Raw genomic sequence first — 27,308 nt, 5'->3', positions numbered from 1 at the left:
CTCCTATAGTACTTCTCCACATACTCGGCCAAGCACTGCCTCCTATAGTACTTCTCCACATACTCGGCCAAGCACTGCCTCCTATAGTACTTCTCCACATACTCGGCCAAGCACTGCCTCCTATAGTACTTCTCCACATACTCGGCCAAGCACTGCCTCCTATAGTACTTCTCCACATACTCGGCCAAGCACTGCTTCCTATAGTACTTCTCCACATACTCGGCCAAGCACTGCCTCCTATAGTACTTCTCCACATACTCGGCCAAGCACTGCCTCCTATAGTACTTCTCCACATACTCGGCCAAGCACTGCCTCCTATAGTACTTCTCCACATACACCGCCAAGCACTGCCTCCTATAGTACTTCTCCACATACACCGCCAAGCACTGCCTCCTATAGTACTTCTCCCCATACACCGCCAAGCACTGCCTCCTATAGTACTTCTCCACATACTCGGCCAAGCACTGCCTCCTATAGTACTTCTCCACATACTCGGCCAAGCACTGCCTCCTATAGTACTTCTCCACATACTCGGCCAAGCACTGCCTCCTATAGTACTTCTCCACATACTCGGCCACGCACTGCCTCCTATAGTACTTCTCCACATACTCGGCCAAGCACTGCCTCCTATAGTACTTCTCCACATACTCGGCCACGCACTGCCTCCTATAGTACTTCTCCACATACTCGGCCAAGCACTGCCTCCTATAGTACTTCTCCACATACTCGGCCAAGCACTGCCTCCTATAGTACTTCTCCACATACTCGGCCAAGCACTGCCTCCTATAGTACTTCTCCACATACTCGGCCAAGCACTGCCTCTTATAGTACTTCTCCACATACTCGGCCAAGCACTGCCTCCTATAGTACTTCTCCACATACTCGGCCAAGCACTGCCTCCAATAGTACTTCTCCACATACTCGGCCAAGCACTGCCTCCTATAGTACTTCTCCACATACTCGGCCAAGCACTGCTTCCTATAGTACTTCTCCGCATACTCCGCCAAGCACTGCTTCCTATAGTACTTCTCCCCATACTCGGCCAAGCACTGCCTCCTATAGTACTTCTCCACATACTCGGCCAAGCACTGCTTCCTATAGTACTTCTCCACATACTCGGCCAAGCACTGCCTCCTATAGTACTTCTCCACATACTCGGCCACGCACTGCCTCCTATAGTACTTCTCCACATACTCGGCCAAGCACTGCCTCCTATAGTACTTCTCCCCATACTCGGCCAAGCACTGCCTCCTATAGTACTTCTCCACATACTCGGCCAAGCACTGCCTCCTATAGTACTTCTCCACATACTCGGCCACGCACTGCCTCCTATAGTACTTCTCCACATACTCGGCCAAGCACTGCCTCCTATAGTACTTCTCCACATACTCGGCCAAGCACTGCCTCCTATAGTACTTCTCCACATACTCGGCCAAGCACTGCCTCCTATAGTACTTCTCCACATACTCGGCCAAGCACTGCCTCCTATAGTACTTCTCCACATACTCGGCCAAGCACTGCTTCCTATAGTACTTCTCCACATACTCGGCCAAGCACTGCCTCCTATAGTACTTCTCCACATACTCGGCCAAGCACTGCCTCCTATAGTACTTCTCCACATACTCGGCCAAGCACTGCCTCCTATAGTACTTCTCCACATACACCGCCAAGCACTGCCTCCTATAGTACTTCTCCACATACACCGCCAAGCACTGCCTCCTATAGTACTTCTCCCCATACACCGCCAAGCACTGCCTCCTATAGTACTTCTCCACATACTCGGCCAAGCACTGCCTCCTATAGTACTTCTCCACATACTCGGCCAAGCACTGCCTCCTATAGTACTTCTCCACATACTCGGCCAAGCACTGCCTCCTATAGTACTTCTCCACATACTCGGCCACGCACTGCCTCCTATAGTACTTCTCCACATACTCGGCCAAGCACTGCCTCCTATAGTACTTCTCCACATACTCGGCCACGCACTGCCTCCTATAGTACTTCTCCACATACTCGGCCAAGCACTGCCTCCAATAGTACTTCTCCACATACTCGGCCAAGCACTGCCTCCTATAGTACTTCTCCACATACTCGGCCAAGCACTGCTTCCTATAGTACTTCTCCACATACTCGGCCAAGCACTGCCTCCTATAGTACTTCTCCACATACTCGGCCAAGCACTGCCTCCTATAGTACTTCTCCACATACACCGCCAAGCACTGCTTCCTATAGTACTTCTCCCCATACTCGGCCAAGCACTGCCTCCTATAGTACTTCTCCACATACTCGGCCAATCACTGCCTCCTATAGTACTTCTCCACATACTCGGCCAAGCACTGCCTCCAATAGTACTTCTCCACATACTCGGCCAAGCACTGCCTCCTATAGTACTTCTCCACATACTCGGCCAAGCACTGCTTCCTATAGTACTTCTCCACATACTCGGCCAATCACTGCCTCCTATAGTACTTCTCCACATACTCAGCCAAGCACTGCTTCCTATAGTACTTCTCCACATACTCGGCCAAGCACTGCTTCCTATAGTACTTCTCCCCATACTCGGCCAAGCACTGCCTCCTATAGTACTTCTCCACATACTCGGCCAATCACTGCCTCCTATAGTACTTCTCCACATACTCAGCCAAGCACTGCTTCCTATAGTACTTCTCCACATACTCAGCCAAGCACTGCTTCCTATAGTACTTCTCCACATACTCGGCCAATCACTGCCTCCTATAGTACTTCTCCACATACTCCGCCAATACTCAGCCATGTGTGGACGTCTCTTCTACCCTCTTCAGGCGCAGACCTGCAACAATTCTTGCCATTGCTCTACATGAATAATCTAAAAGGGCAGTGAGTGGCAGGAGATTGTCACAATCCTGCTGAACTCAAGTGAACTGCATCCCCCTCAGCAATGAGGACAATACAAATATTGGGATTGCTCTTTCTCCCGGTTTTGTGCAATATGCAGAAACATCGTGCCAGATTGTCATGATCCGGCTGGAATTCTCGAAACCATGCATTGAGCATGTATTGAGCATGCATTGAGCATGTATTGAGCATGCATTGAGCATGTATTGATCATGCTTGGCTTGAATGGGTTTTTGCCTCAAATTGTTGTGATCATTTACCATTGACTTTCTGTGAGTAGTTCAAAAGAAAGGATGAGAAGTCGTGATTAAAGGAGGGCTCCCGCGTAGACTTGTGTTCTCATGATGTGGCTTTATCGCAGAAAGTCTTTGTTACAGCTTTAGATTTTTCCCCCCTTAGAGGTATAGGGCTCCAATGCAAATCTTTCTACTAGCGGCAAGACCAATGACCACACGCACATTTTAAAGGATTGTCACGGCGAAGAATACGAAGGGTAATTGCTTCTGGCTCTGTAGTGTAAAGTAAGTAGGGCCATCATTGCGATTGTAGCTGGTTTCCGACACTCTTCAGAAAAGCGGTGTGTTGTCAAGTCCGAAAGAAGGGAGGCAGAATGCTGGCACCCCGTGAGCCCTAGGAATGATTTATGTCTCTGCATTAGCTCTGCAAGAACTGAATAGGTTTGCAGTGCTGGCACCACCTTGCCTGTCTCCATGCCCTGCTAGTTTCATGTGCAGCGGCCCATGCTTATTAAAATTCTTATCAATATAGGCGTTTGCTACCAACCTTCTTGTTTCTAGGATCAAAAATGCTTTTCGTGTTATTGGACTCGTGTTTACGCCCAGCAACATGGCGCTTTGGAACTCTGTGGAATATCTGCAGTTAGTAAGAGTAATTAACTGTCAGAACCGGAATTTATATCTTTAAAAAAACCTACAAGGAGAGACCTTTTTTTCCATAATGTGTGTGAGGGGCTAGGCAGCAAGAATTTCAGTTCTCCAAGTTCCTTGAGGAAAAATGTGCTTCTTTAGCCAATCGATCAAGGCACTGGGCGGCTCCAGGGTTTTGCATGAAATGGTTGAGCCTTTCATCTCCAGGTCAGATGTTTGTATCCCGTCCAGGTCAGTTGTGACAGTTAATTTCATAGCGGCTAAACTTGCCTGCTCGTGCTCTAGTGGTGGCCAATCCGGAGCAGGCAGCTTGTTCTCCTCAATGCACTAGTCATGACTTCTCTTGGAGGAAGGGGGGCAGTTACTATACACCTTGAACGCTGCTTGCTTTTTAAGGTGGGATCAGAAATGTGAGTGGATAACTGACCATGCTGCACATCGACACACGTGTTGCCATTTCGCAAGCATTGGTCAGGGTTGTAATGTAGAAAGCCATTGCATACATCACAGCCCAAGCTGGTATTCACTAGGTATTCATTCATTGTATATTTCTCATTTATAAGAAGGAAATAACTTAATTCCATTGTTACTGTAATCATTGCTGTGGTGCAACTCGGTGTAGAGTCTGCAAAATGTGTGTAGATAAAAACAATGAAGTCTGCAGAGAATGAACTATTTTATATTGCTATGCAGAGATATGGTGGCAAGCAGCGGCCGTGGTTTCTTATGCATTTAACAAGAAATAGCAGATAAAGCCAGTTATCTTATATTCACCATGACCTTTTGCCTACTATGGATCTTCGGTATGCAGTGATTATATTGAATACAAAACCACTAGTGAAAAAATAATGAATGAGAAAACAACTTATACCAAAATAGCTAATTTTGAAAAAAACTAGAAAAAGGGGTTGTGAGAGGGGAATAGTGGTTTTGGGGGAGGGGGGATTTGAAAAAAAAAATCAATGTAAAAGAAATTAGTTATTTTGGAATTAGTTGTTTTGTATTTATATTTTCATTAGTTATCATTTAATTAGTTATAATTGCATGTAATCGGATCCTCTACATGCAGGTGGGACTAGCAATTAAGTTAGAACCATGATTCTTTTTACAATTCCCATAATCAGTTTTATGCGTAACTCTGCAATCCTCCATTCTGGGTCTTTCTAAGTGGGTGAGGTTTCACTAACAATTACAATTCAACTTTGATCTGTTATCAAGTGGCATACCCCCAGAGGAGAATATCATTTTGATAGTCTAGGGAGTATAGCTCAGGGGGAACGTTCTCGCCTTGGAAACAAGACAACATGGAGCACCACAGGTTCGATCCCCGCGTCCGCGCTTAGAAACCTCTGGGCATTAAGCGCGTTATAAATAACCTATCATATCATAGGAAAAATAAAAAATCGAATAAGACTACTGCCCATTTCAATGAGAAAAGCTTAAGAAGCCATTGTACAAGCAGGGAGAAGAATGCGACTATCCAGTAAAGCTTAGAATGCATAGCCGCAACATTGCGCCCTGTACAAATGCATCATCTGGCAAGGCCATGGATAGATAAGAATCAAAAACATTCAACCTTTTTACAGACCAGGCAGTGGCGTCTTGGGTGGGGATCAAATGGCCAGACACATACAAACATAGGCTTGATGTGGATGGGCAAAATAATAAACTGGGTAGCCATAAGGTACAATACTGGTTTCTGAATAAGTGCAGTGGCTCCTCCAATGTGGTGCAGGGAAACTAAAAAGTCCAAAATGGCTTCTCTACAGCTTCACAAACTTCCAGATTTCCCTTCTCGGGTGGACAGTCCAACATGTGCAAAGTCTTTATTAACAAGTCGTTGGCTTTCCCAGTATCTCGAACTCGCTTTCTCCCAGCTTCTATGACAATCCTCTGTCAACACTGGATCCATAGGGAAGTCTACCCTTTCTTCCTCTCTGACTTGATCGTCTTGATCGCTGGTTTCTTGGCCTTCCCTGCATTTCCTATTTGTTGCTTCTCGAGTGATCTGCCACAATGGGCACATCTAGGTGGTGAACATGGAAATGCCCATTGTCTTTGATGTGGAGGGTGTCCAACCCTCCCCCAGTCTCCCCGATGGCTAGCAGTGCCTACCTTATCTCCAGGAATCTGGCCTCCTTCTTGCTCGCCAACTACACACGTCCACTCTACTCTTGAGAATGGACGCTTCACTCTCGGGCTGAGGAGCCCATGTGGGCAATCTATAAGCCAGCGGGTTGTGGTCGCCAGCAGAATCCCATCTGCACATAAATGTGCTGGAACTCCGGGCCATTTGGTGGGCGCTAAAGTCCTTCCGACTGGTACTTTCCGGACAAATGGTGACAGTACAGACAGACACCACCACGTCAATGCACTACGCAAACAAACATAGCAGCACCAGGTCCAACATCCTCTCGATGGAAGCTCAACTCTGGAACTGGGCACTACACCACAAGATACACATGACGGCAGAACATCTCCCTGGCAAGAACAATGTGTTAGCAGACAAACTCAGCCGACAACTCCTTCAATCCCACGAATGGAAAACCAACAACCGTGACCTGGGAAAATTATTCCTCAGGGGGGGGGTAGATCCACCATATCCACCACAGACCTATTTACAACCCACGTAAACGAGAAATGGGATCAGTTCGCTTCGAGGTACCCGGAGAGATACTTCCTCGGTGATGCGTTCTCCATACAATGGAAGGGGGAATTCCTTACGTATTCCTTCCAACAACTTTAATCCCGTGGGTGCTGCGCAGGACAAATGAACAACCCTGCAGATACTGCTAGCACCGATGTGGTCACGCCAGATTTGGTACCCTGCACTCCTTCAAATGGCACTGGAGAAGCCATTTCACCTCCAGCCTCGCCTGCACTTGTCACAGCACAGGGGCGAACGGCTTCACCACAACCCAGCCAGCTTATCCCTCAGAGTCTGGCTCCTCAGCAGCGAAAATTCCACAACCATGTTCTAGATCCCGAATGCTGGGATATGCTCTGAGCTGCCAAGGCTCTGTCCACCAGACGGTCATATACTAAAAAAATGGAAATGGTTCAGATCCTGGTGTTTTGAAGCTGGCACATCTAGCAAGGAGCGGTTTGGCAATTTCTTCCATTAAGGTCCATCTCTCAACCATCTCCACTTATACCACAGGCCTCATCAACACTCTCTAGTAGCACACCCGGTGGTCAAAGCCTTCATTAAAGAGGGCTAATGTGCTCCTTTCCCAAACAAAGGAAAATTGCTCCTGCCTGGAATCTTAACACAGTCTTAGCCACACTAATGAGAGCACCCTATAAACCTATTCACATGTGTGACACAAAGTTCTTATAGTGGAAAACAGCCTTCTTGGTGGCTATCACCTAAGCCAGGCGCATCGTGAAGCTACAAGCAATGTCCACCGAGCCACCGTTCACAAACTTTTGCAGGGACAGGGTCATTCTTCAACCTCTCCCTAAATTAATTCCAAAGGTCACATCTGAATCAATTTTTGTGAAAATAATTTTGCCCACGTTCTTTGGCAACCACATAACCGCAGAGGAATGGATGCTACATTCACTAGTTGTGGCGAGAACACTTAAGTTCTACGTTGAAAGAACAAAAGATTTCAGGACTTCTACAAGACTTTTTGTCGCCTTTGCAGGACGAACCAAGGGTCCATGCATATCAAAACCAAGTCTGGCACGTTTGGTCTCCAGTTGCATTACTCACTGTCATGAAATCAGAAATAACCCTCTGCCGGCCAAGCCCACGGCGCACTCCACCAGAGTGAGAGCGGCCTCAACGTCCTCCGAATACACTCCTGCGTGGAACGCTATCTGCCGGGCAGCCACCTGGAGCACCCTCCACACGTTTGCCCGGCATTACTGCTTGGAAGAAGACCGCAGAAGAAAATCAGCGGTCGGACAAGCAGTGCTTCAGCACTTATTCACTTAATATATATAGCGTCATACAGGTGCAACCTTCTGGCTTTCAGACATGCTAGATAGTAGTTGACTGCTTGGTATTCTATTCAAGCATATGAATCTATTGAACCTGCATGCCCTTTAAGCAGGGTAGCGCTATCTGGGATGGATGGGGATGCAGATCTTACTCTTGCACCAATAATCAGATCGACTCAGGAAGTTGGCAAAACATAACTGTTTTTAATTGCAATTGTCCAAAACAGGGAGTACAACGGGAGTCAACGGACGTCCCACAGCAAGTTTCAACACATTTCATAAAAAATTTATTTTATAGCAAAAATGTGTCATATATGACTTCATTCTACGTGGCAAAATAAGAAAACCTACTTGGGGTTGTGATAGGCTTATGGGGAACATCTAGGTATACTTTCTATGGGTGACAAGATTGTGATTGGATCTCTACGGTCAGGTGGACAGCTATGCCCAACCCAAGTGCAAGTCATCTTCGCTGCCATGAAATAAACATTTCATTGGCTTTCAAACTATAGGGCTCTTTACTACGTGGCCCTCTACAATTGGTTGGCACGCGTGTACCCTTCTGGAATATTCCATTCGCTAGCAGCACTCAAGCTGGTACCCAAGGTGCTGGAGGGTTGGACTTGACCATGCCTCCCCAACCAATTAACCCATCATCACTCCTACTGTCTGCCATTCAAATTAGTTTTTTAACTCAGCCTTGCAAGAATCACTGTGCCTGAGAATAGAAGGGAGTGTGAGCATGGTCTTATCTTCAGGTCTCGGTGTAGCTGGCCCAAAGTCTATTTTCATCTTGACCATGTGACAGGAGACTGTGTTTTGAGCTCCTTCTTCCCATTTAACACTATTAAATTAATAAAACCTGGTACTTCTAGTGTTTTTCCATTACACCTCAACAGGAGCTCGTCTCGCTTCTCAAGTTCATTGTATCTTCTTGAATAGATAACCAATTTCTTGGCTGTCTCAACCCTTGACACTGGGCCAGACAACTTTTTCTCGAATTTTGCCTCGATGTCAGCTGTTTTCTTCTACTGTGCCACATTTCCAGCCTTTCTGTTCATTGCTAAAATACTTTGTGGAACATCCAGTTTCTATACACACTTCTATATATTGCTGACACAACCTGCAGTCTATTCACTATGTATAGCTAGCCTTATGATGACTTAGTCTACTTGCGTTTCCGCATCTGTACAACTATAAAACGGCTTTGCATTTTCTTCAGTGCTTTCCGCATGTGCAGTCTTCATTTCTGCACATGAAATGTTGCTCAATTCTTTACTTCGCCATCAGATTCTATGAGGTCTATATACTCTCTTCATTGGCATCTCTTCTTGGTGCGTCATTTCTGCTTCATGGGAAGTCACCAGTCTTCTTTCATTCGTCTTTACACTTCTACCGGAACCTCCTTTAAAAGACTGCCATTTTTGTCTGCAGGTACATCATATAGGGTTTTCTCAATGGATACCTTGTTACAAGGACTCTTCGCAGTATAGGGACCTTTATTGGCGTTGTGTATGTCGCAATTTCTGGTTTCCAACTTCTAGGCAGAATGGGGGCGGGACGTCAGGTAAGGCACTTGGCTCCTCCTCTACACTATAAAAGATCCAAGGCTGGATTACTTACCTGTATCTGTATTTCTCCAGCATTGGTATCTTTCATAGATTCACATGTGCCCGTCCTCCTCCCCTGGGGAGAGGCTGCTCCCTCTCCAGTCAGTCATCAGTTATTAGCCTTCACGGTTCAAAATCTAAAGATGGCTGACTGGGGTGGAGCCTAAGCCCTGCCACGTCTTTGGGTGGGGGCCTAAAAGGACCAAAAGAGGTGGAGGGGCTCCACAAGTGAAGGGCTACACAGGTTCTTATTGTACTCTATGGTCCTAAACGAAGATGTTTTATATTATGTTTTATTATTTAAATTACTGAGGTTTCCCAGTCAAGTATGTGAATCTGTTAATACAGTTAAGTAACAAAGACTTGCCCACAAATAAGGGCTAGTGCACCACCATCCAATCAGCACTCTGACAAAGTTCACAAGCTGAGAGACCAAACATTGCCAAAAGGTGCACACCTATTTCCAGTACGCCACTTTGTCTCCAACCCCCCTCCCACCACCACAACTGACTTCCACAAAACTATCAAATCTCGAAAACCCTCTCAGCACATATTATAAAACTCGGTGCACAAACATTCTCTCCCACCATTGCTGAGGTAATTCCTCTTTCGCCTCTGGTATCGTTCCTATTAATATCAAAGAGTCCTGGGATACCCCACTTATAAAAAAAAAACTATTGCTTGACCCTACCCTCCCGACCAACTATAACCCCATTACGTCAGTCCCTTTCCTACTCAAAATAATGGATCCCACGGAGTACACTCAAATCCAATTCTACCATGAATATCACAATCTGCTTGGCGACCACCAATCCGGCTTCAGACCAAGCCACATTACAGAAACAGCCCTCCTAAACCTCAAAATTCAACTCTACAACATCCGTGACTCCAGCAACATTGCTCTCCTCCTCGGCCTCTCAGCCGCCTTCGACCACGACATCCTGTGTGAGCATCTCAGAACAAAATTTCACTTCACCCCAGAGGCAACCATTTGGATAAAGTCTTTCCTGAGCAACCGCTCATCTAGAGTCTTTATCGACACTGAGGCCGCCGACCCCATCCGTGTTCCCTTTGGTGTCCCCCAAGGCTCATGCAGCTACAACATCTACACCAAACCCCTGTTTTATTATTTAGACAATCAAGGCATTGCGTGTACCAATTTTGCCAACAACACTCGATTCTCCTGAACCTCACAGGGAATAACTCTCAAGACTCTGCCATTATTCAGGTATACAGCATCATACAGAATGGGATGGAAAATCATCTCTGCCTCAAAGACGATAAAACTGAGATATTCATCGTCGGCTTCCCTCACAGCCTTGACTCCGTTTACGCCTCCCTCACCATTGATGGCAGACCTAACCTGGTATTCGAAGCATACCTAGATGCTGAACGTAACATACACAAGCATATCAATTCTATTTCCTCCTCCTTGGCCTACATTACCAACTTGTTCACCTGAGCAGAAAATTCCTGTCATCAACAAACTGCCTACACTCACCAGAGCCATCATAGGCAGCAAGCTGGCTTACTGCAACGTTCTACTTAAAGGCACCTCGATGAAGAATTTATCAAAACGACAACTGCTTCAAATCAATGCCCCCATAGCTGCCTGTGGTTTAAAATGACCTGATCACATCTCACAAGCAATACTAGATGCCCACGGGCTCCCTATCAAAGCTTGTATTGAATTTCAAATCTTTACCATCGCCCACCGATGCACACACAGGGTTGCTCTAGCCTACCTTAAGACCCTCCTCAGAAGAAAGGCTGCTGCTCGCCTGTTAGGCAGAATCCTGTGCAGTTCCCTTGGGGAACACTGCAAAAAGATTAAGACTACAGGACTAAGCAGTAAACCCAATTGGTAGCAGTCTGCACCACCCAGATGTACCTGATAGCTGTGGCTGAGCAGTCAGACTTCTCTCAAGAAGAGTAGGGCAGTATATAGAGTATACACAATAGGGCTAAAAACACAGTAGAGCAAACAAACACTGAACAAAGCTTTGTATAAAAAGTATATCATTATTTAAAACACACTTTAGGTAATATACTAGCACTCTAAATAAAAAGCAAGTTAAAACACAGTCAAGTAAACCATACACGCCTCCCTTAATAACTATTAGACAAGTCAGAATTAAAACACCACGATTTGTTACAGATGTGAGCGCATAACCTGATGGCACTCCAATAGTTCAGTTAAAGGGAGAGAAAAAGGCAGAACATAGAAATAAAACAGGTCCCAACACTTTTAGTTCTCAGCAAGGGAATAAAGGCAGTATAGACTGTAGAGCCAAAGTTCATAGGCCAGGCCCACTTAAAAGGGAGCAAAGCGAAATGTGCCCAGGATCACACGGTTTAAAATGCACTAAAAGTCTTTGCAGAATGTTCAAAAGAGGTTGGGGTGATTCAAGAAGGTAAAGTTAGAAGGTCTGGGGCCAACCCAGTTGGTAAGCCAAGGATTTAAGGGTCACCTTGGGCAAACCGAAGAAAGGGAGGCCAGGCAGGACACAGTACCTTAAACAGAGAGGAAGCTCCAGCGGTGACAGTTGTTCCTGGCAGCGGTTGTAGTTCGTTGTTTCGACCAGGGGAAGAGAGGATCTCGTCGAGGAGGAAACGTGGAGCCGTTGAACTGCACAGGGATGAAACCAGCTGCAGAGTACGTCAATAAAAGGAGCGTTCCTTTTATTCGTGGTCAAAAAGTGAGGCTTGGCTATCCGGCCGCCGGGGTGCTTGGCACGGGCGATTCGACCAAGAGACGTCTTTGGAAGGCGAAAAGGGCAAACTGATTGGTCTCACCAGCTCAGAGGAAGAAGACTCGTCCAGCAGAAGATCTTCTCTTGTCGTCGGGAAAGTGGTGTCGTCGTTGCAGATGGCTCAGCTTCTTCCCTCTTTGGATTCTTAGGTCCTGTGGCGACTTCTGAAGTTCCAGTCCCAAAGGCCCTGCTTTTATGCAGAAAAACCCCCATTCATCAGCATAGCTGTCAATCACACATGCTAAGTGGTGAGCCGGGCGGGTCACCACTGGGACAATCAGAGTAGAGTGCGACTTAGGTTGCCGTGGCAGCGCAGTCAAGGGTGCTAATTCCCCCCCCTCCACCTCTCCTGTGGAACCCAGACAGAGTGGCACCATTTGGAGGGCTTCTGTGGAGAAGCCCGCCAAAATAGTGGAACAAAGGGCTCGACCTTGGTCAGAGTTACAGAGACGGACACAAATGCCATTTTAGAAAAGAGTTCTGGCAAAAAGACCCAACCGGGGATTTAATATTAAATAAATAAACCAACAGTATCTTTAACATTGCACCAAAAAGTGGTGCGTTTAAATTCGATGGGAAAATCCCATAGAGAATATTCCGGTGGAATATTTCGCGTGGTAACCACTGCCACCAGCCAGAAACTCGACAAGGGAGGACCGGAAAGTGCCCCCTTGAGATCAGACCATGGGGCAATATAATTAACCCCTTCCAGTACTTCCACAATATGATGGTTTGTACTGGTTCTGTTCACAATTTAGGACTAGTAAAGTCAATGGTGACTTTACATGCCCTGGGAGACAGTATTCAGTCCCAGGGTATGAAGTCTGTTTGGGGGTCACTATGACACCCCTGTGTTACTGCACTGAGGGTGCTGTGTAACACACACATACAAAAAAGGTGATACCCTATGGAGTAGAAAGAAAACCCCACAGCCCATAAGCACACAAAGAGTCAAAGACACTCAAATCATGCCTAAGAGTGGGAGGAAAAGAGTCTCACTCTTAGCAGGAGAAAAAAACAAACCCCAAAAATCCAGCAAAGCTGTTGGGGGACTCACTGGGTTTGGGAAATTAGCCTTATAAGAGAATTCTCCGTAACACCCTTTATCCTCGTCTTCCTCCCTCTCCTTACTTACCCCCAGGTTCAACAAAAACGAGCTGGAGGGTCCAGCTTTGTAGTCCCTGCCCCCAATCTCTGGAACTCACTCCCACCATTCATCAAAGACGAACCTTCCTACATAACCTTCAGAAAACATTTTAAATACCTGGCTTTTCAACAAGTATGATTGATTCCTTTTGCACAATGATCTGACTGTCATATCTTACATTTGTCTACCTGGTGCTACCATCATGTCATCAATGTTTTTGTATTTTGGTACCAGTGCCGTGATGGCTCCAGGTCTTGGGCGCTTCACAAATGTAATAAATATATTTGGTACCTTTTTTGCAGCATTTCAAAAATGTTGCGGTACATTTATAAACAGATTTTGCAGGGGTTTTCTTTTTTTTTTTTAACAGAAAATCGCTATTAGCCAGATGGTCTAATTATTAAACGTCCATCGTGGACACTTTTACAGACCCTAGTGGGCGTTTGCAAATGAAAGCTTTTTTGGTTATGGCCTTGTGTGTAACACCCATGCTGGGGTCTAGCCACTTCTTCAACAGTGTAGCTTGCAAATTCATGTTGAATGCTCTCACGTCAGAAAACGCTTACATTGACTAGATTACAGCCATTGTATCGCCGGATTTCCAGACGGTCATAATGGCGCGAAGTCGCATGACAAGTCGTATGCTGTTCGCTGTGGAGCACTGAGAGCTATGAGCCACGTTCGACCTTCACTTCCAAAAGGATTATTTTGGCTGCCACTCCCTCTTTTTGGTACGAACTCTAGCTAACTGTGCGTTTTCCTTATCTCCATTCACATAGCTGTTTACATGCGCATTTTCTCTTTTGCCATAGACTGCCACTCCCCCGCTACCCAGAAGGCAATATCATTGAGAGGCCACGTGCATAGCACGCGCGCATGCAAAGTCGCATACCAAGCCGTACGCTGTTTGCTGTTCGTTTGCTCGGTGGTTCATGGCCATAAAACAGCATTAGCATTACTGCCCTCCCCAATCATTTGATTATAAGGTTGGTTTGTTTAGTTTTTATGCTAATAGCATAGCATTTTAGATACTTGGATCAGCTTCAGCGTATGGTTTTATGTGTGACATATGTTTGTAACTTTTCTGTGGCATGTGCTTTCTGCTTCTGTACAGCTTTTGTATATGTGCAAGGTTAAACAAATGCAGATGCATTTAGCATAACACGTCCTTAACGCACCTATTAAGGTGGTTGTTACGCCGTAACGGCCACACACCTGTAGTAATGAGTCCGTTAAACTGCGTGCCCGCCACCGCGTGCGGCCCATAGTGGTCACATGTCCATACTGTCTAGGGAATTGGAAAGCGGAATACGGATTAAACTATTTAGAAAATGAGTTGTTTTTATACTGTTTTACACTGTTTTATATTGCTTCTCACTTTGCTCTGCTGCATTTACACCGCATACTTCCTTGGCCAGGAGTACGTGCGGCATCCACAAGGGTGTTTTAAATAGTGCCACTACCAGCCACTGTGCGGTTGACCCTTTTTCTAACACTGCTAAACAACGCACCCAATAAGATAAAACCGACACTTTGCGTTTTGGTGCTCGGCTATTATAGCCATTGCTGTAATGGACGCTTTGGCAAACCCGACCCAGATTGCTGGTGAACATAAACAGGAGCCAGCAGGATAGGCGCCTAAACCAAAGAAGCGCAGTAGACTGGTCTGCCTGCCCAACATAATATCTCCATCAGTAAACCAAGTTTCCACACGGAAGATGACTAACTACTACCAGAAAGTCTTAAAACCTAGCGCAGAGGAAGCAGCTATTGCCGCTCAAGAAGTGACTCACGAACTGCAGAGCACATTAAGCTGCCTAGGCACAAAATTAGTGAATACTCTAGTGCTGCCAGCGCAAGACAGTGTATTAGTGAAGGATTTGTTAAAACGGGTACCTGTAAGCACTGTAAGTATTTCACCGGAAAAGATCAGTGCCGTGCCAATTAATAATGTACCCAGCATATGCCTTCCCACCACACTGGCATTAACTGGTGAATCAAGTATCGAGTGCCCAATTCCATGCTCTAGTAGACATTGAGCACATTTCACTACCTCCTATTGCGTCCCCCCTCGATCTTAATATATCCACTAGCGAAACAGACATTGTATTCCTAGGCCGAGTATTGGACATTTCATTGCCAGCCATGAACCAACCGGATGGTCAATTAAACAATGAGGCGTTAACGCAGTGTAAAATGGAATACAGTCCCGATCATCACATTGATGAAGGAACTGTTCCCATAGATGTAACAGGTGATGCCATAGACGCATGTCAGCTGACCCAATTCCACCTATCATAGGTACCCTTAAGTTTGCTGATGATTCTGCAAATTGCCGGTCAGTCTTTCCGCTCCACCAGAGTCTTGCCAGCCAACAAGCTCCCCCACTCCACGAACGGACAGTCTAGCGAGTTTGTGTAGTATGTCATCCGCAGAAATGTTCCAAGCCTTCGAACGTCTACTAATCACACTAATTGATCAAAGCAAAAATAAGTTAAACCTGCAATCATTACTGCTAGATAAAAGCATCAATCGAGGCAGGAGACACATCCAAGATCAAGTGACTAATACTGATCCATTTAGCATGTCACAACTTGCAACGCCAAATGTAAGCTCACTGTCATTTACAGCCACTACCATGGGTCATGATGGAATTTCTAAGAGCAATAGACCAAATCATCTAGCACATAAGATTCAAGTGACGAAGAGAAAAAAGAAAGTAGTATCTCAAGCCATAATGTACGCCAAACGACCACAAATCCATCAGACAGTTCTCGACACCCCTACAACGACAAATGCAGTTCAAAAAATGTAGGCGCTTGATAGTTTAACACCAAACACCCCTGATAATCGGCCACTAATTAAACCTAACTGTACTTGCCAACAAAATGGTGTGACATCCTTGAGCCCTCCGAAAAAAATTGGCTAATACAGGAAATGTAGCAAAGCGGTGTGATTCGAAAATAATCCAACAGAATATATCAACATTGTTGGGGCCTGGAAAACCTGGCGTAATCACACCATTTGCAACAAACAGTAAACAGAATCTACCATCTGGACCTTCTTAGTATCACCTACACTAACTATGCAGATGATACTCAGATTCTCCTACCACTTACTGGTGATTACGACAAGGATTTGGCCTTGGTGAACAGAGTGTATCATCATCCAGGCATGGATGGCCACTCACTATACCTGAATGATGACAAAACTGAAATCATTATCCTTGGCACACCCTCTACCCTAAAAAAAACTGGGCCCCAACTACTCCTCTTTTAACATTGATAACCAAATCACAACCGCTCACGTGGTAAAAACTCTGGGTTTCTACCTGGACTCCACCCTCTCTTTCAACAAACAGGTCCACGCGATGGCTTCTGCCACCGCCTACACCTGTAAATTGATAAGAGCAGGCAAACCCTTCCTATCGAACAACGGCTGCATCACACTTGCGAGAGCACTCGTATTATAGAAGTTGGACTACTGCAACTCGCTCTACATTGGGGCCAATAAGGAAGTTATCAAAAGAATTCAAATCTTGCAGAACAATGCGCTTAGAGCAGCACTAGGTATTCCCAGGCGAGCCCACATCACCGAACTTAGAACAGCCAATAACTGGCTTTCTACTCAGGAGAAAATCCAGCTAAAAGTAGCCTCACTTGTTTACAAATGTCTAAACAATGCCGCACCACGGTACCTTTCTGCGAGATTCATGAAAATAAAACCCACAAGACTCGCCAGATCCGCCTACTCTAACAACATATCTACACCTAGATTTAAACTGTCCAGAGTCGGTGGCTGTAGCTTTCAGGTGAAAGCAGCTCCACTTTGGAACTCCCTACCATCCACCCTGCGGACAGATCAACCATACCTCATTTTCCGACATAACCTCACAAGGTGGATCAAAGATGCAGACAAATAATAGACCACCAATTGCCTGGACCTATCCTGCACGTCCCTCTACCTTTTGCATTCTTGCACACACCTACTTCCTAGCTGTTACTGCCTGTCTGATTAGGACTGTAAATGCGTGAATCAATAATCTTGCCTTTTTGTATATTTTGTGTATATTTCTTGTTTTCTTTATTTGCCATGTGTTTCTATAACTAAGCTTTAAATTGTCATATAAAATGCGCCTGTTTACCCCTGGGTCTGGTGCGCAATACCAGAAGTAAAACAAACAAACCACCTTCAGACATAACCAAGTTTAAAGCCCTCCAATTGAAGTAAATAGGTGCTAAAGGTCCTGTCCCCCCCGCCCCTCAACCGGTCAGTGATACTTGGGCTATTTCACACTTTTCCTCCCCTTCGTGTGATCAGCACTGAGGACATACTGCTCGTCGACCAAGTGGACAACAGTGCAATAAATGTATCAAAATTCCGCTTTAAAGATAATTTGTTGCTAGAGTATGCCCTATCCTACGGGGACAACATTGAGAAGATGGGCTATCAGAGTTCAATTACCATGATACCCGAAGCAAAACCGAGTGTGTCTGTTGATAGGATCAATACCACAAAATGTAAACCCCATGAGGTGCAAGAACCTAAACCCACATTTATCAGTGGGGCAGTAGCCCACAGTCCTCCAGACTCACTGAGCTACCAACAGCAATGTTGCAGGAAATGCAAATTGCATCCAAACACACAAGCGACAATACCAACAACAAATATGTAGATGATCTTGACAAAGCAAGTGACCAAAGCCATAGGCACACAACCCCCGAACAGTACTAAAGGACAGGAGGAAGATGACACCGGGATATTGGCAATGGCTCACTGCGATCTTTAAATCCCATTTCTCACAGTGTCACTATGACATTGAGATAGTGATGTCCTGGAACACACGAGACCACACGCACTTCTTCAGTGATGAGGGACCCATTACTTATCTAAAAACTTTCTCGATCATAGCATTGCACAAGACTTGGCTGCGTGACGCTGTTGTATTTGACGGCCGCACAACCATCACCAAAGCAGCGATTAAAGGGCTGAAGGGCCGGCCAAAAGGTTTGATCATTACTGCTGACTCGCCTTGGACAATGGAAGAAATTACCTGGTCGGCCGTAAATATATTAGCAGCAGTTTTGAATCAGGCACCAGAAGCCTTGTATTAATAAATATGTGATCCTCCCAACAATATTGCAACGAAAGAGAATGTGGCGGCAGTGAGATGTTTTAATACGGCTATATAATCTAGTGGCACCACTAATAATAGTAGGCGATTTTAATGCATACATCAAACTCTTAGGGACATCACACATGTTGAGTTCTGGGTCTTACACAGAAACCCTAAAGAATGCTGCCTACCGCAGAGGAAAGTAATGGATGGCACTATTTGACGAATATGCGATCACACGACTAAATGGTTTTTGTCCATGCGATGCACATGTATCCCACACACAAGTTAGTGGTGAATCATGATCATCTGGAAATCATTCATCTCAAATGGCAATAACCATTTGAGATGAAAGTGACCACTTACACTTGTTGCTGGAACGAACAACGAATCACCAGCTGAAACCAATTAAAGCTACCAATGGTGACATTAGGATAAACGACGAAGGCAACCGAATTCGCTGGAATGACACCAAGATAGAAAAGGCGATCATGGTGTCAAGATTCTTTGTCTCTGAGTTCAATGACAGTCATGCAACCCAACAACGTGGAGATGGTGAAACAACTATCATGGCTTTCTCCGAAATGACTTTCCGCATTAGAGAATCTGTAGCAGGTCATTGCACCTTTCGAAACATAGCAGAACGCACAAACAGGCTAATAGGCAAAAATATGACCCATGATCCCGAAATTGCTAGTGCAAAACGCGAACTACGGAAAAATATACGGGAACTACTTAGCCATGCCAAATGTCCCATTTCCTCTAGTGAAGTAAGCCATCACATTAAGAGCGTGAAGCAGAAGCGTCGTAAATGGCTAAAGGAGCACAAAGCCAAGGTAAACCTTAACAAATGGAAAGAGATAGACCTGTTAGCGACCCTAATACGATTCTGGGCTGTCCTTCGAAACTCCTCTCCTCGAGGGCTATCTTCCATTGCGGTTAACGAAGCTGAGTGGAAAACCTATATTAAAAAGACGCTGGGGTTAGATGAGTTTGAAGGCAATCCCTTGCTACTACCAGAAGGTAAATGGAAATGTATAGCATCGAGTCAGGAAATTTTCACTATTATCAGGCACCTAAACAAATCAAGAGCAGCAGGGCCTGATGGCATCTGCAATGCAATTATACAAGATGAACCTGACAAATGGGCAGTATGCCTACACTGGATATTCGCTACGATTGGAACAACTGGCATACTTCCTCCTCCGTGGAGAGAGAGAGCATATCCTGCCAATACACAAAAAGGGTTCCTGGAATTTACCGGGCAATTACCGCCTACTAGCGATGCTTGATGTTCCTTCAAAAATATTCACGAAAGTACTGTTAACAGAACTCAACGACTGGATTGACGCAAACAGATTCTCCCACCAAACCAAATGGGATTAATAAAAAAATCAAACACCATCCATACTCTTCTAATAATGGTATCTTCAATAGAATACGCATGGACCAGACGGAATTTAAAAGTATACGCTGCATTTATAGATTTCTCCGCCGCATTTGACACGGTCATAAGATGACAACTATGGAAGAAACTCCTATCTTGGAGCATCCCACTGGGCCTTCTCAAAATGCTGATCTTACTTTGCACTGAAGCATCAGTAAAAATAAGGCTTGATGCAAAGGGAAGGCTAACGGCTGCTTTCCCAACCAGTCAGGGCGTAAAGCAGGGATGCTTGGTTGCTGCGACACTCTTCAACCTCTATATCTCTGACCTTGGTCTTGCGTTTGACCGCCCTTCCTTATGTCCAGTAAAGCTAGGTCGTCTAACCACTAGTTGGATAGCATATACTGACGACCTGGTCTTACTGGACCACACTCCCCATGGGCTGCAAGATCTGATAAATGCCCTGGGTAAGTTCTCTGAAAAAAACGGACTACGTATAAATATAGTAAAAAGCAAAACCATAATCTTTTCTCCAACAGCTGATCAGTGCAAACCCACCTGCTACCTAAACACAGGGGATTAGAGAATGTTACTTGCTATAAGTACTTAGGCATAAGTGTGCAGAACAATCTAAAATGGGACACCCATTGGTCTGCAACTAAAATAAAATGCAACACAGCAATAGGAACCATTCAGAACTTCATCGTAACTAGAGTGGAATGTCAATCGAAACGGTGCTGCTATTGTACCACACCAAGGTACGATCAATAATGCTCTATGGGGTTGAAGTATGGGGAGGAAAGCTGGGGCATTTGCTCCTGCGATATGAGGCTGTTATATTGCGGCAACTTCTGTGCCTTCTACCGTCACTTCAAATCGAATACATACATCTAGAATTCGATTTAGCAGGAATAGTATTAGACGTAACAGTGAACTATTTTATTATGCGATAGACTGCTGAAATCCGACCCGGAAACCATAATGGGCTGTTTTGCTGATGTTTTCTGCTCAATAGATAGTTTCCAAAAAATGGGCACCTTTGGCATCATGCTGAATCTATGCTTGAAATGGCAAGAAGGCTGTTGTGGCCCATCCCCGAATGGTACAGTGTACTTGAGTAAGTCACGAACAGAATTGTACCAACCTATTCTCTGGGACCAAAGCCCTGATTTTTGCCGATACATACTGAATCGGAAAAGTAAACCATTGTACATCATGGCATATCCCAAAAGTGCAATTAGTAAACAATACCTTAGGCAATCACATCAATCAGTCAATCACAGTGTGGCACCGATGACCCAAGGTGCCCATGTAGGAATGTCACGGTGCGACCGTAGATGTAGGTCATGTGTCACAAATGAAATGGAGACCATTGAGCACCGATTACTAGGGTGTGAAAGTCTGAACCGCCTAGGCATTAGCTATTTGAAAGCATATAACAATAATGCCAACGTGGATAACCAGTCTCTGGGCCAGGTTTCGAAATGGTGATGCCATCAATTTGATATTATATATGGTTTTATATTATTGGAAAGCAGTGGACATTTTTTAAATATTAGCTTGATACAGACTTCCTCATTATGACTGTATTACTTGTGTGATTTTATACATTTCCTTTCAATGAGTTCTATTTTAGAAAACATCCCCCTGCATACGCTGATGTAATTTTTACATCAATTAACTGATATGAAATGTAATGGGTAACTTATATTAATATTATGCACATATGTAATGTACTGTTTGTTCTGTTTTGTCATATATACAAATCCATGTGGATGATGGTATATTAAATAAATAACTAACTACAATTTGTCTACCTGGTACTCCGATCATATGATCATTGTTTTTGTATTTTGGTACCAGTGCCGTGGTGGCTCCAGGTCTTGGGCGCTTCACAAATGTAATAAATATATTTGGTACCTTTTTTGCAACATTTCAAAAATGTTGCGGTACATTTATAAACAGATTTTGCAGGGGTTTATTTACTTTTATTTTTTAACCATAAAATCGCTATTAAACATCCATTGTTTTCATGTGCGTCCATACTCGTGCCACTTTTACAGAACCTAGTGGTTATGGCCTTTGTGTGTAACACCCATGCTGGGGTCTAGCCACTTCTTCAACAGTGTAGCTTGCCAATTCATGTTGAATGCTCTCACATCAGAAAACGCTTACATTGACTAGATTACAGCCATTGTATCGCCGGATTTTCAGACGGTCATAATGGTACTATGGGGTTCATCAAAGTTTGCATCGGCCAAGATCTTTTTCTGGGTGGATGACATACTGTTTTATTTCCGTTAAATGGTTAGTCTTAATGGAGCACGTGATCCATTGCATTATATTCTCACATGTTGATGTGTTTCTCATGCGGTGGAGGCTTTTGACAGAGCCACCTCATTCTTATCCACTCGGTTTCATGCATTAGTTTTGGCCTGTTCTCGCGCAGCCTTCATTATTGATCTGCCTCCCCAATTTGCCAATACGGGAGCTACCGTTGCAAGGCCACGCTTGGCAACCAGGACTGGAGCCATCCTTCCTAGTATTGGCCAGGTCTTCCCCTACACTGCCTGGAAGCTACCTAGGGCCTTGTTGTGGGTGACTATGAACTTTTGCTAGCCTGACACAAAGACGACCATTGGCTACTTTTCCCCACATGTTTACATTACCTTTGTGTTTTCGAAGTGCTTAAATCTTCATCAACCAAGCAATATCTCCCAAGGTGAAAATAAATATGTATTTCTTTGTAATCTTCTTTCTTTTGGGAAATCTCTTCGATGAGCCTGTAACCTTTCTGTCAAACACCCTAGGAATGCTACCTGCTACCTGCTTTTGGCAGTAACTTTGTACATCAGGGTATGACCTCCCTGAAATCTCTTAAAGTATCGCTTAAGCACCTTCCTGGGTCACGCATGTGTTTTCCTGATTTGGTCTATGAGGGGGATGCTACGTGCTTGCTTCCAGATGGAGTAGGCACGCGTTGCGTCACTGGCAAAGTACAGGGAATGCAGATGGATGAATGCACGTGAGACATGAAGTGTGAAAGTTCATGAGTGTAGGAAATGCTCTGGAGCATGAATGGAATGTCGAGAGTTCAGGTATTTGTGTTCCACCTGGCACGTGTTTCACCGTCCGTGCCGACGCCGGCTCACGGGGAATGCACCACAGCTATTGAAAAATGCTGAATCACTCTGTGACCCGAAATCCAGTGCATTCTCTGTAATGCAATGTGGGATTTGTGTCACATTGGCCTCGGGGCTCCTGGGTGCAAATAAGTTCATGTTGCTACTAGAAAGATCGTTCAGTGAACATGTCGGCCTGCGACAAGTCTGTACCGCACAACACGTTGAAGCACTGTCTGATTAGGGTTCCTATAGTGTCTGTCTCTGTGTTGTGAGTAGTTACCACTGACGCATATCTAAATTACTAAATGCAACAATTCAGTGTCTATATAGTTATAGGTAATAATCATGTAAGGTAAAAATCAGTAGGGTGCTGCCCGCAATAGAGGGGATGCTTTCAGATATTGCAGAAGGGGCTGGGGCTGAGAAGGCCAAAGTGCCGCCAGTTACAATATTGCATCCCGGGTGTGATGGATGTGGTGTCGGTTCTCCACACAAGGCCTTTCCCTGTTCGTATTTAATCAAGAGCATGGGATAAACTCACGGGGAAGTGCCAACGCACAAAAGACAGACTTTGACACAAGTTGTAATAGCAGGTCTGTCAATTTATATTGGTACCCCTCCCTTGTAGTAAATGCCTTATGTCAAAATCAAACAAAAGCTGTGGGGCCCTTTTAATACCACAACACTCCATTCCTCACTCTGAATGGTGGCTAGAAGATCACTTAAAAAAGCAAACCACTATATGAGAATATCAATCATCCATTCCTGCTGAAAAGGTTGGTGGGTTGGACATTCCGTTTCAGTGATTAATGGAAGACCTTTTCCAGCAAGGAAGCCAGTCGTCACTCTAAAATAAATGTTTGCAAAAATGTAAAATGTTCTGATGGTTAATTTAAGCTTAGTGTGTGCTCTCTAAAAGATGACGCTTGTGAAAGACTTAGTTTTGCAACCCTACTAAAAATGTCTATATTTTCTTCCTCAGGAGCCAAGTCCCGACTCACAGGAAGAGAAAGACGTACAAAATGGCAGTCCACCCAGTGACCAAGACCCTGATGTGTCTGGGAACACGGTGACAAGCACGCTTTCTGTGGCAGAATACTTTGCCAAGCGTATGGCACAGCTGAAGAAATTCCAGACCAAAGAAGAGACCCAACCAGTGGAGGATGAAGTACAACCTTCCGAAAAAACTGCAAAGGAAAAGAAACGAAAAAAGAAAATGGAGGACATTTCGGAATTCATTGACGAACCGGTAGCCAAAAATGAATCCAACAGTGCAGCAGAAACACAGCCTCCCTCAAAATCTGCAATGAAAAAAAAACGAAAAAAGAACATGGAGGACATTTCGAATGTCATTGAAGAACCGATGGCCAAAAATGAATCCAACAGTGACACAGAAACACAACGTCCCTCAAAATCTGCAATGAAAAAAAAACGAAAAAAGCACATGGAGGACATTTCGAATGTCATTGAAGAACCGATGGCCAAAAATGAATCCAACAGTGACAAAGAAATACAGCGTCCCTCAAAATCTGCAATGAAAAAAAAACGAAAAAAGAACATGGAGGACATTTCGAATTTCATTGAAAAACCGGTGGCCAAAAATGAATCCAACGGTGCCACAAAAACAGACCCTCCCTCAAAATCTGCAATGAAAAAAAAACGAAAAAAGAACATGGAGGACATTTCGAATTTCGTTGGAGAACCAGTGGCCAAATACCATAAAACTGAAGAGCTGGGGGACAGTGAGAAGCAGCAAGAGGACAATGAGGAGGAACTTAAAGAAAGGAAGAAAAAGAAACGCAAAGACAAGCGGAGGAAAATAGACACCGAGGTTGAGGGGGGCTCGGAATCTATGCCATGTGAGGAAATGACTCCGGAAGAAACCCGAAAAGAGCGAAAGAAGAAGAAGAAAGAGAAGATATCTCACAACTGAGGGGGCCAAATGCATCTAGTGTCCTGGATTGTAAACCACTCGCTAGGAGAAGTAATGGCTGGATCACCCCCATCTGTCCGTCTGCCTGGTACAATCCATGCATTTTGCTATAGCAGTTTTTTTTCTCGGGGGCCAGCCGCCCTCCCCCTTTCCTCCCGTCCCACAGTCCCTATTTGCCACCCCTTCTAACCACCCCAAATCTCAGTCCATGTTGTGGTGAGACAGTTCACAGCATTGTATTGTTTGTCTGCAGCAGCCAGATTGGGTGTTGGGGGTTACCATGTGTGACACCTGAATAAAAAAGAACCCCCTCATTGAACCTGAAAGACTCTGTACATTAGGCTGGATTTTCACTTTTCCCCAAAGGGGACAAGAGGCTGAGGCATCCGACCACTCAACTGCACAGAGCTCCTGGGACCCAAGTTGTGACTGGCAGCCCCAGCAACAGTGTGTGCCTGTGGGTACAGTCCCATTCTGGTTGGGTTTTATATGCGTTTCTTCTTGGGGACGAGCTGCTACTGGGAATTCGCCTTTACTTGAAGTTTCGGAACATTCCGCTTCGTGGTTCCATATTACCATTTCATTTGGCCTGGAAGCACAATGTGTGCCCATCATTATATTCCAGTATTTGAACCCCATTTTACTATCAAATTGCGCATTGGGAGCCTTGGTATTAGTGAGCTGCTTTTATATTCAGAGCAGTCTTCAAAGTACATGTATTTTCTAAACAATTTGGAACATTTATATATTTTAACATTTCCATTGGAATTCGCAATGTAGTATTTGCTGTTAGTATTTCCCAGTGTAAGTATAATCTGTTGGTCCTGACTGAGGGTTCATACAATGACGCTGGCTGATCTGGACCGTGTGAGAATGTCCCTGTGTTCATAATGATAAAGTAACGCTTCATAAAGATTGGACATGCTTGGCCTCTGGTGCTTCTTTCCTCTGCCTCTCTCCCCAACCCCACATACATGACTGCAGAATGTGTTGGGGCTCTCAAGAGGATGAGCTTTAATGTACACCGAGCCCCTCTCTCATTTATTTCGGTTGCTTGCTAGATTACAGTTCACGTGAAGGCACTGGCTTTATCAGACATGGTTCATATTTGTCATTTAAATATATATGTATAGACCCACAAAAACCTGCCACTAAAACATTCTTAAAGGGCATGTCTATAATAACACCTGATGGATATGTACAAGACCCCTCGAGGTTCTTACTAACCTTGCATAAGAGCTAAACCAGTCTTGGCAGGCATTTTTAAATGTGTAGCAATCCTTTATTTTCCTACATATTCACATTGTAACCCCTGGAGAATGTGCCTCAGGCAATGACAGCAACGGTGTCCAATGAGATGGAAAAAAGAAGTCTCAAAATGAAAAAAGAAAGATCTCACTCTCACACACACACACACATATTCAGCCCCCTCCCACCCCTAGACACCTCCCATTCGCCTCAACACTGCATCTCTTTTTAATTCGGGCTGACACTATTGCATTAGAGTACAGATGGGGAGAAATGGAATATGAAGAGGGACACAAAGCTTGAAGGTGGTGATTGGTTATTTGCCCTCCCTCCCCCATTAACTGCTCATGGCCATGCTAATCCCTATGGCCATTTCCTGCCCATCCATGCCCTCCAAACACTGCCTCATGGGAACTCTTTCAGCTCGCTTTAAACAAACTTTATCATCCAACTTTGCACTTAAGTACCTGCTAGTGCTTTTTTCAAAGCAGTCTTCTGTGAGTTAATGACTTAATTGAAGCTGTAAACTCGTTACTGGTGTAATAAAAATTTCTTAATCGTGTGGGCCTTCAGCACTCGATTTTTAAGCACTGTGTGTCAGTATTTTTATCATTACTGTTGGGTATTTAGTGAGCGCAGACCTAGTTTAGAGAAGCAAACGTGCTTTACAGAGGTATACAACAATACAGATGTACAGCGTGGGTAGCATACAGTGAGGCACAAAAGGATGGGTACAGCTGTACTGGGGAGGAGAGGGACGGCACCATCTAGCGAGCCAGGTGGAGCGAGGGGTGATGTGATGGCCTAGGTGTTGATAGTGGAGAGATTCCTTGAAGAGCTGGGTATTGAGTTCTTTTCTGAATTGTTGGAGTGTGGGGGTGAGCATGATGTTGACGGGCAGGAGGTTCCATAGTCTTGTGGCATAGGCAGAGAAGGCTTGTTTTCTGGTCCTTTCCTTTTTGCAGCAGCGGATTTCAAGTCTGCACATGTCCTGCCTTCTGGTGGTGCGCTGTCTGCTGGAGATGCTGAGTTTCTCTGCGCGATAGCTGGGTGACTTGAGGGCGACTGTCTTCTAGATGATGCAGCAAGACTTGAAGGTGATTTGTGCGTGCAGTGGGAGCCAGTGAAGGTTGATGAGGGCTGGTGTGATGTCCTATCTGCGTAAACCCTTGATGAGGCGTGCGGCTGCGTGTAGGTCACTTCTCAGGGGCACAAGGGAGGAACGCGGGAGGCCTAAGAGGAGTGCATTTCCGCATTCAGGTGGGTTAGGACCAGTGCTT

At 44.9% G+C, this 27,308-nt stretch overlaps 1 protein-coding gene across 2 annotated transcripts in view; it reads left to right on the top strand.

The window, feature by feature from the left end:
* PINX1 (PIN2 (TERF1) interacting telomerase inhibitor 1) overlaps positions 1-26,590 on the top strand; it is a 1,062,731-nt gene extending 1,036,141 nt beyond the window's left edge. For both annotated transcript variants that reach the window (XM_069605727.1, XM_069605725.1), the window contains one exon: positions 23,830-26,590. In XM_069605727.1, coding sequence (XP_069461828.1) covers positions 23,830-24,780 — 951 coding nt within the window. In that variant the 3' untranslated portion in view covers positions 24,781-26,590. The remainder of the gene's footprint in view (positions 1-23,829) is intronic.
* Positions 26,591-27,308: the final 718 nt, after the last annotated feature.

This window comes from Ambystoma mexicanum, chromosome 4p (genome assembly GCF_040938575.1).
Source record: "Ambystoma mexicanum isolate Mex_15411 chromosome 4p, UKY_AmexF1_1, whole genome shotgun sequence".
In the NCBI taxonomy this organism is placed as follows: Eukaryota; Metazoa; Chordata; class Amphibia; order Caudata; family Ambystomatidae; genus Ambystoma; species Ambystoma mexicanum.
This window is presented reverse-complemented; position numbering and strand designations above follow the sequence as displayed.